The following is a 13,959-nucleotide window of genomic DNA, read 5'->3' on the forward strand; positions in this document are numbered from 1 at the left end:
GAGAATCCCAAGTGATAGCAAGGATGTGGAGCACCTGGAGCTCTCACGCATTGCCAGTGAGAAGGCAAAATGCTATTGCTTCTCTGGAAAATTTGCTAGTATCTTATAAAGTTAAACATACAGTTACCATATGACCCAGAAATCCTACTCCCAGATATTTACCCTATAGAAATTAAAACTGGCTGGTTATGGTGGCTCATGCCTGTAATCTCAGCACTTTAGCAGGCCAAGGCAAGTGGATCATTTGAGGTCAGAAGTTTGAAACCAGCCTGGCCATCATTTAGTAGAGACCATCATCCATCTCTACTAAAAATAAAAAATTAGCTGGGCATGCTGGCACATGCCTGTAATCCCAGATACTCAGGAGACTGAAGCAGGAGAATTGCCTGAACCCAGGAGGCAGAGGATGCAGTGAGCCACGATCGTGCCCCTGCATTCCAGCCTGGGCAACAGAGCAAGACTCCACCTAAAAATAAAAAAAAACTACTTAGACACACATGCATGTTTATAACAGCTCTATCCATAATCAACAAAACCTGGAAACAACTCAAATGTCCTTTAAGAGATGAGTAGACATACAATGGTATATCCACACAATGAAATCATGCTCTAAAATAAACTACTGATACACAAAAGAATTCAGAAGAATCTCAAAGGCATTATGTTGAGTGGGAAGGCCAGTCTCAAAGGTTACACACTGTATGATCCTATTCATGTAGCATTCTCAAAAGGACTAACAGGCATGGCTGCATGGTGATGGCTTGCACATGTCATCCCAGCACTTTGGGAGGCGGAGGCAGGTGAATTGCTTGTGCTCAGGAGCTCCAGACCAGCCTAGGCAACATGGTGAAACCATACAAAAATTAGCTGGGTGTGGTGGTGCATACCTGTAGTTCCAGCTACTCAGGAGGCTGAGGCAGGAGGATCACTTGAGTCCAGGAGGTTGAAGTTGCAGTGAGTGGAGATTGCAGTGAGCCAAGATGGTGCCACTGCACTCCAGCCTGGACTACAAAGTGAGACCCTGTCTCCAAAACACAAAACAAAACAAACAAACAAAAAATTACAGTAACAGAGAATAAATAGAGAACAGCAGGGTTAGAATTTCTGGGGCGATGAAACTGTTTTGTATCCTGGTTCTGATGATGATTATACAAATCTCCACTTCTGTTAAAATTCATAGAATTGTATAAGAAATCAATTTTAAAATAAACCTTGCTGTGTATTCACTTTATATTTACATGAGAGTTATTATTTTACTTTTACATCAATTATATTCTAACACTATAGATGGAATGCCTGTCTTTATTCACTTTCTGCGTCTCACCCTAGGGGATGCTGGTGTGACCTGATGACCAACACCCCACTTTTTACTCTGCAACAAACACACCTAAACAGCTTGACACAAACATAAACATTTTCAGTATCAAAGAAGGCAATCATCATTTTGCTAAAATACTTCTGGGCTGATAAATAACGGCTTATCTGTCATTTGTGCCTCGGCAATGCTTACTTTCTCTTCTTTTCACTGCTAGCTGAGAGGCCACACTGCTAGAACCCGCAGTGAGGCTGAACAGCCCTCTGGGAGAAAGTGGGGAGGATTTCCATGGCCACTCACTAGAGCAGCTTTGCAAGGAACTCAGGGAAATCTAACAGGGAAGATGCGGGAGTCAGGGGAGTCGTAGCCTTCTCGCTTCTCAGCTGTGCCAAGACACAGCCTATCCTTTTCCTTAATGATTTTTTTCCTTAATAATTACCAAGGTGCAAGTCTAATAAATGATACCGCTATAGACACCTTTTTTGTTTTGAAGCACATAGGCTCTCGGCTGACCCACAGTCACACAGAGAGATCAAGAGGCACCATCTATGGCCAAACATGACCTTCGGCAGAGGGGTCTAAACATGAATGAAACAAGAACCTAAGTTTCCAGGACCCCAGACAGTGTGGTGACTCCAGTGTGGGCTGGGAGGCTGTCCGATAACCCCAGCTGTGACCACAGACCTGCTTCCCTGCCCAAGGCCTTTAGTTCTTTTGAATGATGAGAGAAGTCTCCAGAACAGGTTTGGGTGGGACTTTGAGGAGGTGGAGTTCCAAGGAGGACAGTGCCGGCCTGTTCTGCTTGACCCTAGCTCTATAGTTCCATTTTTCCAGCAGAATTTTGTCAGTTAACCAATGATATGCAAATAAATGCTTCTGTTTATGATTTAAAAGAATTGTTGCCTTATCTAAATATCTACCACACTGCCCTCTGTGACATTTCCCTGAGGGCAGATTTTCTTACACACCCTGTTCATTATAACAGGATCTGACAATATGAAGATTCAACAGCAGCTTCTATTTTGTTACCTTATTGAGAACAAGGAACTTAAAACAACAAAAGTGTCAGAGGGTCAAGAAAATCAAGAAAATGGGGCTAGGCCAGACCAGGCAGGTGAATCACCTGTTTTGTTTTGATTTTTGAGACGAAGTCTCTCTCTGTTGCCCAGGCTGGAATGCGGTGGTGCAGTCTTCCCTCACTGTAACCTCAGGGTCCCCGGCTCAAGCAATTCTCCTGCATCAGCCTCCCGGGTAGCTGGGATTACAGGCATGTGCCACCACACCTGGCTAATTTTTGCATTTTTAGCAGAGACAGAGTTTCACCGTGTTGGACAGGCTGGTCTCGAACTCCTGACCTCAAGTAATCTGCCCACCCTGGCCTCCCAAAGTGCTGGGATTTCAGGCATGAGCCACCATGCCCGGCCAATCACTTGTTATATACTCATGAGTACTGAGCATCTGTTACACTAGCAGTAAGGGGCGGGAATTATTTATCTTTAAGTATTACTAGAAGCACAATGTGAAGGGGAAGAATTGGCTGAGGTCCAGATGAATTTTCTTTTTATTTTGAAGAAAAGAATAGAAAAATAATCCTGCCAACTGCTATTCGAGAATTACAAAGCTCTATATTATTTATAAGAAGTAGTAAAAGTTTTATACTTTCTAATTAAAAATAATATTTGCTGCAGCTAACGAGAGGTTAGTCATGTATCATTGAATGCACCCACGATATATTATGATAAAATCTCTAAGCAAAAGTTAGTATTTCCCAGAAAGATCATCTTAACCCCTTTCTCTTATCTGTAAATAATAATAATTATAAATTGGACATTGTCACATATGTAGTTAGGATTTTAGTAAATTAGAAGCCAATAGTAGGAAGATCAATTAGAAGTGCAGGAAGCACAAACAGGTTCACTTGTTTTCTAAAATTGCAAGGTAGCCTTGTAAGATTGGAGAGCTCAATTCCAATAGTCAGTGCAATACTCAGTCACTGAATACAGCGACTATTCAGAGTTACCTACAAAACAGAGGCAGGAGTGTTTCTCACAGAGCATGCTGTCTAGTATAAGAACAAGGAATCATTTGGCATGAAGAAGAAAATATCTGATATGCCTTCGGGAAGGGCAATCTTATGAATGACTAAAAAGAGAGAATTTCCTAGAACTCCTGAAATGCAGTTTCATATTGATAGAAGCATTTCTTTTGAACTTCTTTCCCATGAAGGCTGCCAGGTTATATTAATAAGGGCTTCAGTACTTAAATAAATTTCATTTCATGCTGATGGAAATAAACACTTGGAAATTATAAGATTAACTCTGGCAAAATTAATTCTCAGAAAGAGCATCAGTTTACAGTTAAAGACAGCAGAACTTTTACCTCTCCTGCAGAAACTTTAGCAAAACCACTTCAGGAAACAGGGATTTACCGGGGATCCAAAGCTCTAAGGGCATTTTTCTACATTCATAGGTGGATGAAAAGGAGAGCAGGTAAACATATGGAATATTTGGCTGGCCCTAAGTCGTGCATTGACATTTTCAGAGTTTAATCCTTTGCTCCTTTTTGATACCGTCGACTATTTAAATAGGACAAGGCTGGTAGGAGAAATACAGGTCATCAACCCAGCCCACTTGGGGTTTCAGTTTAAGCAAGATTTTCTTATGTGGAAAATAATCACAATACCAGGCAGCATTCAATAAATTCCACATGAGTGATAAAGATATGAAAGTCTCCAGAAGTTCAACGTTAAAAGAAATGTTTTCAAATTCGGGGTTTATTCCACCCAATCTATTCCAAAAGGATGGGAACAAGGCCTTGTTCAAATTAGAGATGGGATTTGCTCTGGGTAGTGTCTGATTGTGTGATTATGTGTGTGTGTGTGTGTGTGTGTGTGTGTGTGTGTGTGTGTGTGTATTTCTTTGTTGTCTGTCTTCCCACTAGGATGTAAGTTCTGTGAAGGCAAAGCTTTTCATTTACTGCTGTATCTTGAGCACTGGAACAATTCCAGGCATATAGAAGGGGCTCAGTAAGTATTTGCTGAATGAATGAACTGTAGAAAAGAAGGTGAGATGGTGTTTGTATGTGACTAAGAAACAATATCTGCTTCTGAAAGACTTTAGTAGTCAAGATTTGGGGAAGAAACAACAGTTAAATTATGGGTAAAAAGAGAGAAGTGGGAAGTTATTTTAAAAACACAAATGTTTTAGGAAATCATTATACTGTAGATCAAGATTGTGTGAGTAACAGAAATGTTAAAGCATTTGCTGTAAATATCTAAAAGGCTTCAGACACAAGCAGCCTGGAAAGAAGATATGAAAAAGGAGACAGCAAAACAACTAACTTTAAATGTGTGTAATAAACTCATGTTCAATTAAGTGAACATTTACGAAAGCTGGTCTGAATACAAAAGAACACTGTAGATAGAACTTATCAGACATTTCACAAACAGGTCTAGTGAATGCTATTTTTAAATGTTTACATTTAAATGTCCTCTATAAGGAAAAGCTTTAGAAGGAATGTTAGATATGTTGGTTTCCGTGAAGACTAAGGAAGGAGGGAGTGGATAAACAGGAACAAATTAATCACGTCTCCTATGTATGTTTTGCCATGAAGGGGAGTACAGCTAAAGCCTTCAAAACCAAAAGTAATACGGTGCCTGGTCACCCAGGAGACAGCAGTTTGAGTTTCCACGCTGCATCGTAATGATACTCATCAGGAAAAAGAAATCCACACTTTCCCTTTCTTTTTTCCATTTTAGAACACTTCACACGTAATTGAAGTTACTTCTTTCCTGTCTCTTCTCTCCTCTCCCTTTCAAAAATGTAGCCACTCCACGGTTCTCAATGTCTCATTCTTTGTCAGTATCTCTCACTCCTTTTATTTTTTTCCTTTATTACCTTCTTTTAAATTTTTTTTTTTAACTTTTAAGTTCAGGGATATATGTGCAGGTTTATTACATAGGTACATTTGTGTCATGGGGGGTTTTTGTGCAGATTATTTCACTGCTCGGGTATTAAGCCCAATACCCACCATTCGTTGTTTTTCCTAATCCTCTCCCTCCTCCCACCCTCCACCCTCCAGTAGACCCCAGTGTGTGTTTCTGTTCCCCTCTATGGGTCCATGTGTTCTCATCATTTAGCTCCCACTTATAAGTGAGAAAATGCAGTATTTGGTTTCTGTTCCTGCATTGGTTTGCTAAGGATAATGGCCTGCAGCTCCATCTATGTGCCTGCAAGGAACATGAGCTCATTCTTTTTTATGGCTGCATAATATTCCATGGTGTATATGTACCACATTTTCTCTATCCAGTCTACTGTTGTTGGGCATTTAGGTTGATTCCATGTCTCTGCTATTGTCTCACTCTTTTTTTTTTTTTTTTTTTTTTTGAGGTGAACTTTTGCTCTTGTTGCCCAGGCTGGAGTGCAATGGCATGAACTCAGCTCACGGCAACCTCTACCTCCTGGGTTCAAGTGATTCACCTGCCTCAGCCTCCCAAGTAGCTGGGATTATAGGCATGCACCACCACGCCTGACTAATTTTGTATTTTTAGTAGAGACAGGGTTTCTCCATGTTGGTCAGACTGGTCTCAAACTCCTAACCTCAGGAGATCTACCCGCTTCTGCCTCCCAAAGTGCTGGGATTCCAGGCATGAGCCATCGTACCCAACCTTGTCTCATTCTTTTTAACATAAAATATTCTCAATGGCTTATCAGATAAATACAGTTAAAATATTTTATTCTATTTCCAGGAGTCCAGAGTTTTAATAGTCACAAGACAAGAAGGGTTGACTAGGACAACAGGGCTATGGCTAATCTACCCCTGAATGGACCAAAGGCTAAGAAGGGAAGACAGAATGGACGCACACTGAGCCCCTAAGTGTGCCAGGCAGTGCTCAGGCACTTTCCTGACACCATCCCTCCTCTTACAGCAGCTCTTTGAGGCAGGGATCATCATTTTCATTTATAGTTCAAAAGACCAAGGCCCAGTTGTGTCTGAATTCAAAGTCTCTGTGTTCTCCTTCAGGGTTTATCGTCAAGCGGGAAGTGAGCTGCCAGAATGTGCAGAGAAAGAGGGAGAGTGAAGACAGTACCAAAAAGGAATAATTATTCTCATTTGTTTATATTTGTTCTCCCTGGGCATATTGTAAAGGAGTCAAACATCTGTTCCTTTCAACAAGCAGCATTCAGTAATTGAAGTAATTTTAAATATTTAATCAATGAATATTTCTTTACTGCCCCTGATGTGCCTGATACTATTCTAGGCTCTAAGGATAAAAAGATTAAAAAAAGGCATGGTCCCAGATCTCAAACAGCTCATTGTTTCGTAAGAAAGACAAATAAATCAACACAAATCAGGGCAGATAGAATCAATTCACAGAGCAGTTTCAGTTTTTTGGGATGACTAATGACTGTGTTCTGGAGAGCTAATGTATAGCATGGAGACATTATATTATATCTAATAATGCTGTAGTGTATACTTGAAATTTTCTAAGAGTGGATCTTCAGTGTTCTCACCACAAAATTACAAAAAACGAAAGGGAGCTCTGTGAGGTGATAGAAGTGTTAATTAACTTAATTGTGGTAAACATTTCACAATGTACACAGATATCAAAACATCATGTTTAAGTGTACATAATAATTCAGTGGACAGTTTTGCCTCAATAAAGTGAGAAAAAACCATAGCTAACAAAATAATCAAAAACCTAAATTCACAAAAAAATGGGCACAAAATAAATGTTTACCCTGGCGTGATCACAGAAGGCTTTACAAAAACAAAATTATGAAGAAAATAAAGAATAAATAGGAACTCCAGGCCCACAAAACAAGAAAGGCTAGTCCAGGGCAGGCCACGGCTGGAGTTTCGGCTTCCTCTATAAGATGAGAGGGGACTTTATTTTAGCCAGAGTCATATGATCTGACTTTCATTTAAAAAGACGTGTAGCAGCCGGCCATGGTGGCTCATGTCTGTAATCCCAGCACTTTGGGAGGCCGATGCAGGCAGATCACATGAGACCAGGGGTTCGAGACCAGCCTGGCCAACATGGCAAAACCCCGCCTCTAATTAAAAAAAAAAAAATGGTGAGCACCTGTAATCCCAGCTACTAGGGAGGCAAAGGCATGAGAATTGCTTGAACCTGGGAGGAAGAAATTGCAGTGAGCCAGGATTGTACCACTGCACTCCAGCCTCGTGACAGAGTGAGATTTGGTCTAAAAAATAACAAACGACAACAAAAAAGGTGGGGGCGAGCACCTCCGGGGGTGCGTGCATGGAGGACGGGTTTATGGAGGGTTATGCAAAAGTGGGAGGATTTACCGTATAATAAGAAGGTTGCTGTGAATGATACATAACAAAGTCCTGAACCAGGGAAGTGAAAGTGAAAATAAAGGGAAGAAATGGTTGTAGGAGAGTTAAGACATAGAGTGGATAGGACTCTTTTGGTCATTCCGTATTAGGGATAAATGAGAAGGACTTCAAGATGATTCCTAGGCATAGGTGAATATGGTTAACATGAACCAGCACAAGGAAGCGGGGGCAGGGGGCTTGGGAGCTGCGGTGAACAATGAGTTCAGGTTGGAACATATTGAACTTGAGGTACCTTCAGAGTGATAGGGCAGAGGACTCTACCAGGGAACTGGACACAGGTCTGGACTCGAGAGGGGTCTCAGCTTTGGAGTGGGAGCTAAAACAGTGGAGAGTAGGAACAGGAGGAAATGAAGAACCCCAGAGAACACTGGTATTTACGGTATTGCAAAGGATGAGAAGATAGCACTAAGGGCCCAAAAAGAAGGGATTTATCCATAGAACAAAGTGACATGGATCTAATGAGATCAAGATGTGAGTGCTTCACAGTGTTACAGAAAATGTCAGCGTCAAATACCACAATAAAGCAAACCAGAGCTGTGTGGCGATCAGCAGCTTGATGTTCACAAGCACACAAAATGCTTTCCCACCCAGAAGCATTGCCCAAAAGATCTAGGATTAAGAACCAGATTAAGCTGTAGGAAAAGTCAGACAATTTGTAAAAGCCAAGAAGAGCAGAAGAACCAAAAGTGAGAGCTGATGTTCACCAGTCTGAGAAAGGCATGCTTTGACTGAGGGACTGTATTTATACCAGGGTCCTGTGACTGCTCATCAGTCAAGTGGCTTGTCCCTAGCAAAAGAGCCGAAGGCTGAGTCTTCCCCAGGGCCATAGCTGGGTGGACTACAGGGGACACTTGTTTCAGGCAGCCAATGTTCTGGCTGGCCTGTGAAAATAAGATTGTGTCTCCTGAAAATGTACGAAGAGACAGAGATTGTACTTGATTGCTTCCAGGCTTTTGAACTGGAAGGCTGCTTTGGAATTGGGGCCTGATGTGGTCCCTTAGCAAACCAAGTTCACATGCAAGCTACAGTTAGAGGTGAAGCTGTAACAAAAAGCCAGCAAGGAAGATGCTATGCGGGTGGAGAGAGAAAGAGAAAGGGGAAGAGAGACGGGCAGGCCCTGCAGTTGTCACCTGTCCCCTTGAGGACCCTCTGCGTCCCTGCACTGGATTCCTTTACATGGTCGTAGAGTTGGAGTGGGTTTTGGCTCCTTGCAACTGTTTAGTACAACAATAATAACAATGGGAGCTGACATTTGTTGACGGTTTACCATGTGCCAGGCACGCGCTCAGCATTTCACATGTGTTGACTTACCTGAGGCTTACAACAGCACTATGAAATGGTTCTATTTTTATTTCAGTTTTACGGATAAGGAAACAGAGGCAAAGAGAAGGTAACCTATTTGCTCCAGACGCATCATTTATAAGTATGGAACTTGTCGGAAATAACGTTTTCCTGCAAAAGTTTGCATTTCTGTTCTTTTGAGTAAGTGTGAATGCCTACGAGTGCCAGCCAGGCATGACGCTAAATACAGGGATGAAAAGAAAGTATCCAAATCAGTACATGTCCTTATTCTTGAGGAGCTTTTAGTCCAGTGGGAAGAAGCTCAGAGAGGCCAAAGGGCAGGGCAGAGCAAAACAAAGAAGGACAGGAAGAGAAGGACAAGGAATGGAAAGGAAACGAATGGAAAGGGAAGGAGAGAGAAGGGAAGGGAAGGAGAAAGGAGAGAAGGGAAGGAGAGAAGAGGGAAGGGAGGGAGAGAAGAGGGAAGGGAAGGAGAAGGAGGAGGGAGGAAGGGGAAGAGACGGGAGGGAAAGGGAAGGAGAGGGGAGGGAAGGGAAGGAGAGAGAAGGGGAGGACAGGGAATGGGAAGGAAGGGGATAGACAAGGGAAAGGAAGGGAAAGAGAAGGAATGGGAGGGAAGAGGAAGGGAGGGAAAGGGAGGGGAGAGGAGCACAGGGAAGGGAAGAACAGGGAAGGGGAAGGAAGGGAAGAGGGATGGGGCGGAAGGGAGGGAGGTGAAGGGAAGGACAGGGAAGGGGAGGGGAGAGCAAGCAGAAGCTAGGGACTGGAACCACCGGAGCAGATGAGAAGCAGTGATGAGAATGCTGAGAACCAGGGACTGTAGCAACAGGAAAGAGAGCTAGAGACAGAAAATGAAGAGGTCTGGGCGGAGGTGGGGGGGGCGGTGGCAAGCCACTGCCTACGCCTTGGGAGCTCCTTAGAAAGCCGAGGTCTGGCATCCTCCCCACGGCCTCCAGTGCCCCGCGGTCCCCGCAGGCTACGTCTACGTAACTCAGTACAGCTTTCCAAAGGACCCGGGAACGTTCTCACAGAATATGTTTTAAAAGTGTGTAAACGTGTAGGGCCAGGCACGGTGGCTCCTCCCTATAATCCCAGCACTTTGCGAGGTCGAGGCAGACGGATCCCGAGGTCGGGAGTCTGAGACCAACCTGGCCAATTTGGTGAAACCCCGACTCTACAAAAAATGCAAAAATTAGCCAGGCATGGTGGCACGCGCCTGTAGTCCCAGCTACTTGGGAGACTGAGGCAGGAGCATCGCTCGAACCCGGGAGGCGGAGGCTGCAGTGAGCCGAGATGGCACCACTGCACTCCAGAGCGAAACTCTGTCTCAAGAAAAAAAAAAAAAAATGTCAACATGTAGAAGAAAGGACGTTTAAAATACACAGGCCTCAAAAGCACGTTGTAATTGTCCCAACCAAGTAAGCGTGTTGTGTTGTCTTTCCACCGCCTCGGTCCTTCTCCCATGGAGGGCAGAGACAGGGAGGGGGCAGGGAGCGCCGTGGAGGCAAAAGGGATGGGGAAACGGGGCGGGCCCAGGCCGGGTGTGGGGCTCCCCACCTTCAAAAGGCAGCCGTGGGATGCAGAAATCCTCACACCAAGTTGGTTACCCAGGGTTGGGCTTTCAAAGGATGGACCAGAGACTGCTGTCCCTTTTGTCATTTTTTAAATTAAAGCGACTGTAGGACCCTGTTGTTACTACAAGTGACCCGAGTTTTCAGCCGGAGCCAGAAGGCAGTTCTCTCTGGGTAAATTTTAAAGAGATGGTAGGAGACAAAAATCAAGTTCCTTTTTAATTTCATCTCATGAGTCTTGCCTGGTTCAACACACTGAGGGCAGAAGAGAGCTTCCTACTGCCACCAGCCTGGCTGGGTACTGAGGAACTCAGGACACCTTCTTACCTCCCGCCTTTTTCCTTGGTGGCGCTTTTGCTGAGAACAGTATTTCGTCCAGAAGCTGCCTCCGATTTGTCTTCTGTGGGAGACCCAAATCCGGCACTAAAATGATAACTATTTTTTCTTGTCATTTGAAAAAAAACCACAACCAATTTCAATCATATGGAAAATAACAATACATTACATTTGCATTTAGAGTTTACAAGGCATTTTTACTTCATTATATGATTTTGATTCCTTTCCCCATCACGAAGCCGGGGACCCAGCGTTATTTCATCTGCAACTAAGGAAATGAAACCCACATAGACACTAAGTCATGCGGCCCAAATCACTGCAGGTCAGCGGCAGATAGAATGTAGAACCAGGTTTCCCGGCTCCTTTTCCAGAGGTCCGACTTTCCACAGCAATGTAAAAGGCAGTTGTGCAATTGTATTACCATAAGAAGAATGAAAATCCAGTTGCCCAAATCTAAAATCTAAAACATTTTTTCACACTCAAATTAAAGGAGGAGTTATTTGTGTATAGATAAAACATTCGTTTCTTACTTGGTCTTGTCTTTACTTGATCTTCTTAAGGAAGATGAAGAAGAAATACTTCGTCCATAACCAGCATCTGATTTATCTTCCATAGATGAAGGTGGAGAACTAAAATTTTGCACATTTAAATTATATATAGATTAAAATAATCTATTTGTCAATAGATTATTGTTTTATTTCACAAACCAGAATTTTTTCCTGAAAGTCATAGCTGCAGCTGACTTTTAACAGTGACCAGCTATTTTTAAAGTATAAAGGAGGAGTTGCTTTTTTTTTTTTGAGACAGGGTCTCTGTCACACAGGCTAGAGTGCAGGCGTGCGATTATGGCTCACTGCCTCGACTTCCTGGGCTCAAACAATCCTCCCACCTCAGCTGTAGCTGAGACTACAGGCATGCACCACCATATACAGCTAATTTTTGTATTTTTTGTATAGACTGGGTTTTGCCATGTTTCCCAAGCTGGTCTTAAACTCCTGAGCTCAAAGGAATCACCTGCATCAGCCTCACAAAGTGTTGGGATTACAGGTGTGAGCCACTGCCAAATGACTATTATAAAGCCTTTCATAAGCTAGAACAGAAATTATTTGTATAAAATGTATCACATAAGTACTATATGGCTATATGGATATACATGATCATTTTTAAGAAGACCATGGAAGGTTTCATTTTTAGCTGTACCATCGACTTCTTATATCAAAGAGAAACGTTGGGTGGTAACTGTTCTCCAGCACATAGTCCTGGAGAATTGCAAACATGACTCATCTTGGTTTGCTGCTGTTTACACTTTTTTCAGTGACTCCCCAGTAGGAGGCCTTGACTTCAGAATGTGCTTGAAATTGACTGGTAGTGTGGAGTCAAAGGAAGGGAGCAGAGGGCTCATTGATTTGTGGCGGTGGCTATTTCACGGTTATTCCACGTCAGGCTATGAGTTTATGAGCCAGTGTTTATTTTCATGGAGGTGCTAGATACAGGAGAAAACAATCTGGGAATCTTTGCATATTCACATGTTGATGGAGAAACAACAACAACCACAAGTATGTGCTTCCATGCAACCCCTCTGCCTGCAAAGACTCACACATCAGATTTACTGTTGATTAAGAGTATAGCCCGTAGGTCACTTGGTTCCTGTAAGCAGAGCTCCTTCAAAGGCAGCAGTTTGGTGCCGGGATTTATCTGTAAAATAATTTAAGGGCTAAAAAGTAGTATTAGCATGAGGTCATATTTTTGAAAATGAGTACAGACAGAACATGTTTTCAGCTGTTTGCAGTGTCTAATTTCACACACACAAACACGCACATGTATACTGTGCATATATAAAATTAGAAATAGGAACCTGAAGCTTGTGCATGTTCTTGCCTTTGGGCAGGACAGAGCCAGTTCCTTATCATCTCGATTGCTTTACACTCAGCTGCTTTATGTCATCATCATCATCTTGGCCCCTGGAAGTATTTGGATTGGCAAATCCATCTATATACCTAAGGGAGAACTGACTGCCTGCAGAAGTAACTGAGCACTGGAACAGATGACTAAAAGTGTTGTGAGTGTGTCTAAAAGTAGGCCAGACAAAGCCCTGTGCGGGCAGTTTCACCAGCCTGGAGGAAGAGGGCTAGACTAGATCAGTTTTGAGATATTTTTCCAATTAAGTTGTAGTTGAATCCCTTTCTCATCCAAGATACATTTCATGGTCCTTTGGAAAGAAGGCAAAAGTGAGCCTTTTAAAATAAGGCTGACCCTGCCATTCTTCTGCCTAGGATCCTGACATGGTTCCCGTTGCATTCAGAGTAAAGGCCCTGTCCTTCCAATGTTCTCCAAGACTCACGTGACCTGGCCTCCGATAGCCCTCTGGTCTCGAGTCTGCTCTCCTCCCACTTTGCTAGCCCAGCTCTAGCCGCATCAGCCTTCCTGCTGTGCCTAGAACATGCCAAGCATATATTCATTCATGGCTCCTGCAATGGTTGTTTCCTCTGCCTAGAAAACAACCCCAGATTTGCCCAGGACTCCCCCCAGCCCCAGATTTGCCCACAACTAAGGCCCTCACGCCCTGCAAGCTTGGGCTTGGAAATGATCATCCTATCAGTGAGATCCACCTGACCACCATTTCTAAAATTGCAACCGCCCACACCTCAGGGCTCCCCAGCATGTCAGAGTGCCTCACCCTGCCTCTGCGCTGCCCTCTTCTCCCTCCCTGGTGACTTTATTTATTTATTTATTTAAGATCGATTCTCACTCTGTCGCTCAGGCTGGAGTGCAATGGTGCAATCTCGGCTCACTACAACCTCTGTCTCTCAGGTTCAAGTGATTCTCCTGCCTCAGCCTCCTGAGTAGCTGGGATTACAGGTGCATGCCACCATGCCCAGCTAATTTTTGTATTTTTAGTAGAGATGGGGTTTCACCATGTTGGTCAGGTGGTCTCGAACTCCTGACCTCAAGTGATCCACCTGCCTCGGCCTCCCAAAGTGCTGGGATTACAGGCCCATGCCTCTCATTTCTACCCTGGGATAGGATTTGTTTCCGTATCCTGTTAGGTGTTTATTCTCTGTCCCCTGGCAC

At 43.4% G+C, this 13,959-nt stretch overlaps 1 protein-coding gene across 4 annotated transcripts in view; it reads right to left on the bottom strand.

The window, feature by feature from the left end:
• ARMC3 (armadillo repeat containing 3) overlaps positions 1–13,959 on the bottom strand; it is a 101,511-nt gene that overhangs the window by 18,782 nt on the left and 68,770 nt on the right. For 3 of the 4 annotated variants that reach the window (XM_032243884.1, XM_032243882.1, XM_032243886.1), the window contains 3 exons: positions 12,485–12,582; positions 11,418–11,516; positions 10,879–10,974 (listed from right to left, as the gene is read on the bottom strand). In XM_032243884.1, coding sequence (XP_032099775.1) covers positions 10,879–10,974; positions 11,418–11,516; positions 12,485–12,582 — 293 coding nt within the window. The remainder of the gene's footprint in view (positions 1–10,878; positions 10,975–11,417; positions 11,517–12,484; positions 12,583–13,959) is intronic. The other variant, XM_032243885.1, reaches the window with a different exon arrangement.

This window comes from Sapajus apella, unplaced genomic scaffold (genome assembly GCF_009761245.1).
Source record: "Sapajus apella isolate SASKATOON/1434 unplaced genomic scaffold, GSC_monkey_1.0 scaffold53, whole genome shotgun sequence".
Taxonomy (NCBI): Eukaryota; Metazoa; Chordata; class Mammalia; order Primates; family Cebidae; genus Sapajus; species Sapajus apella.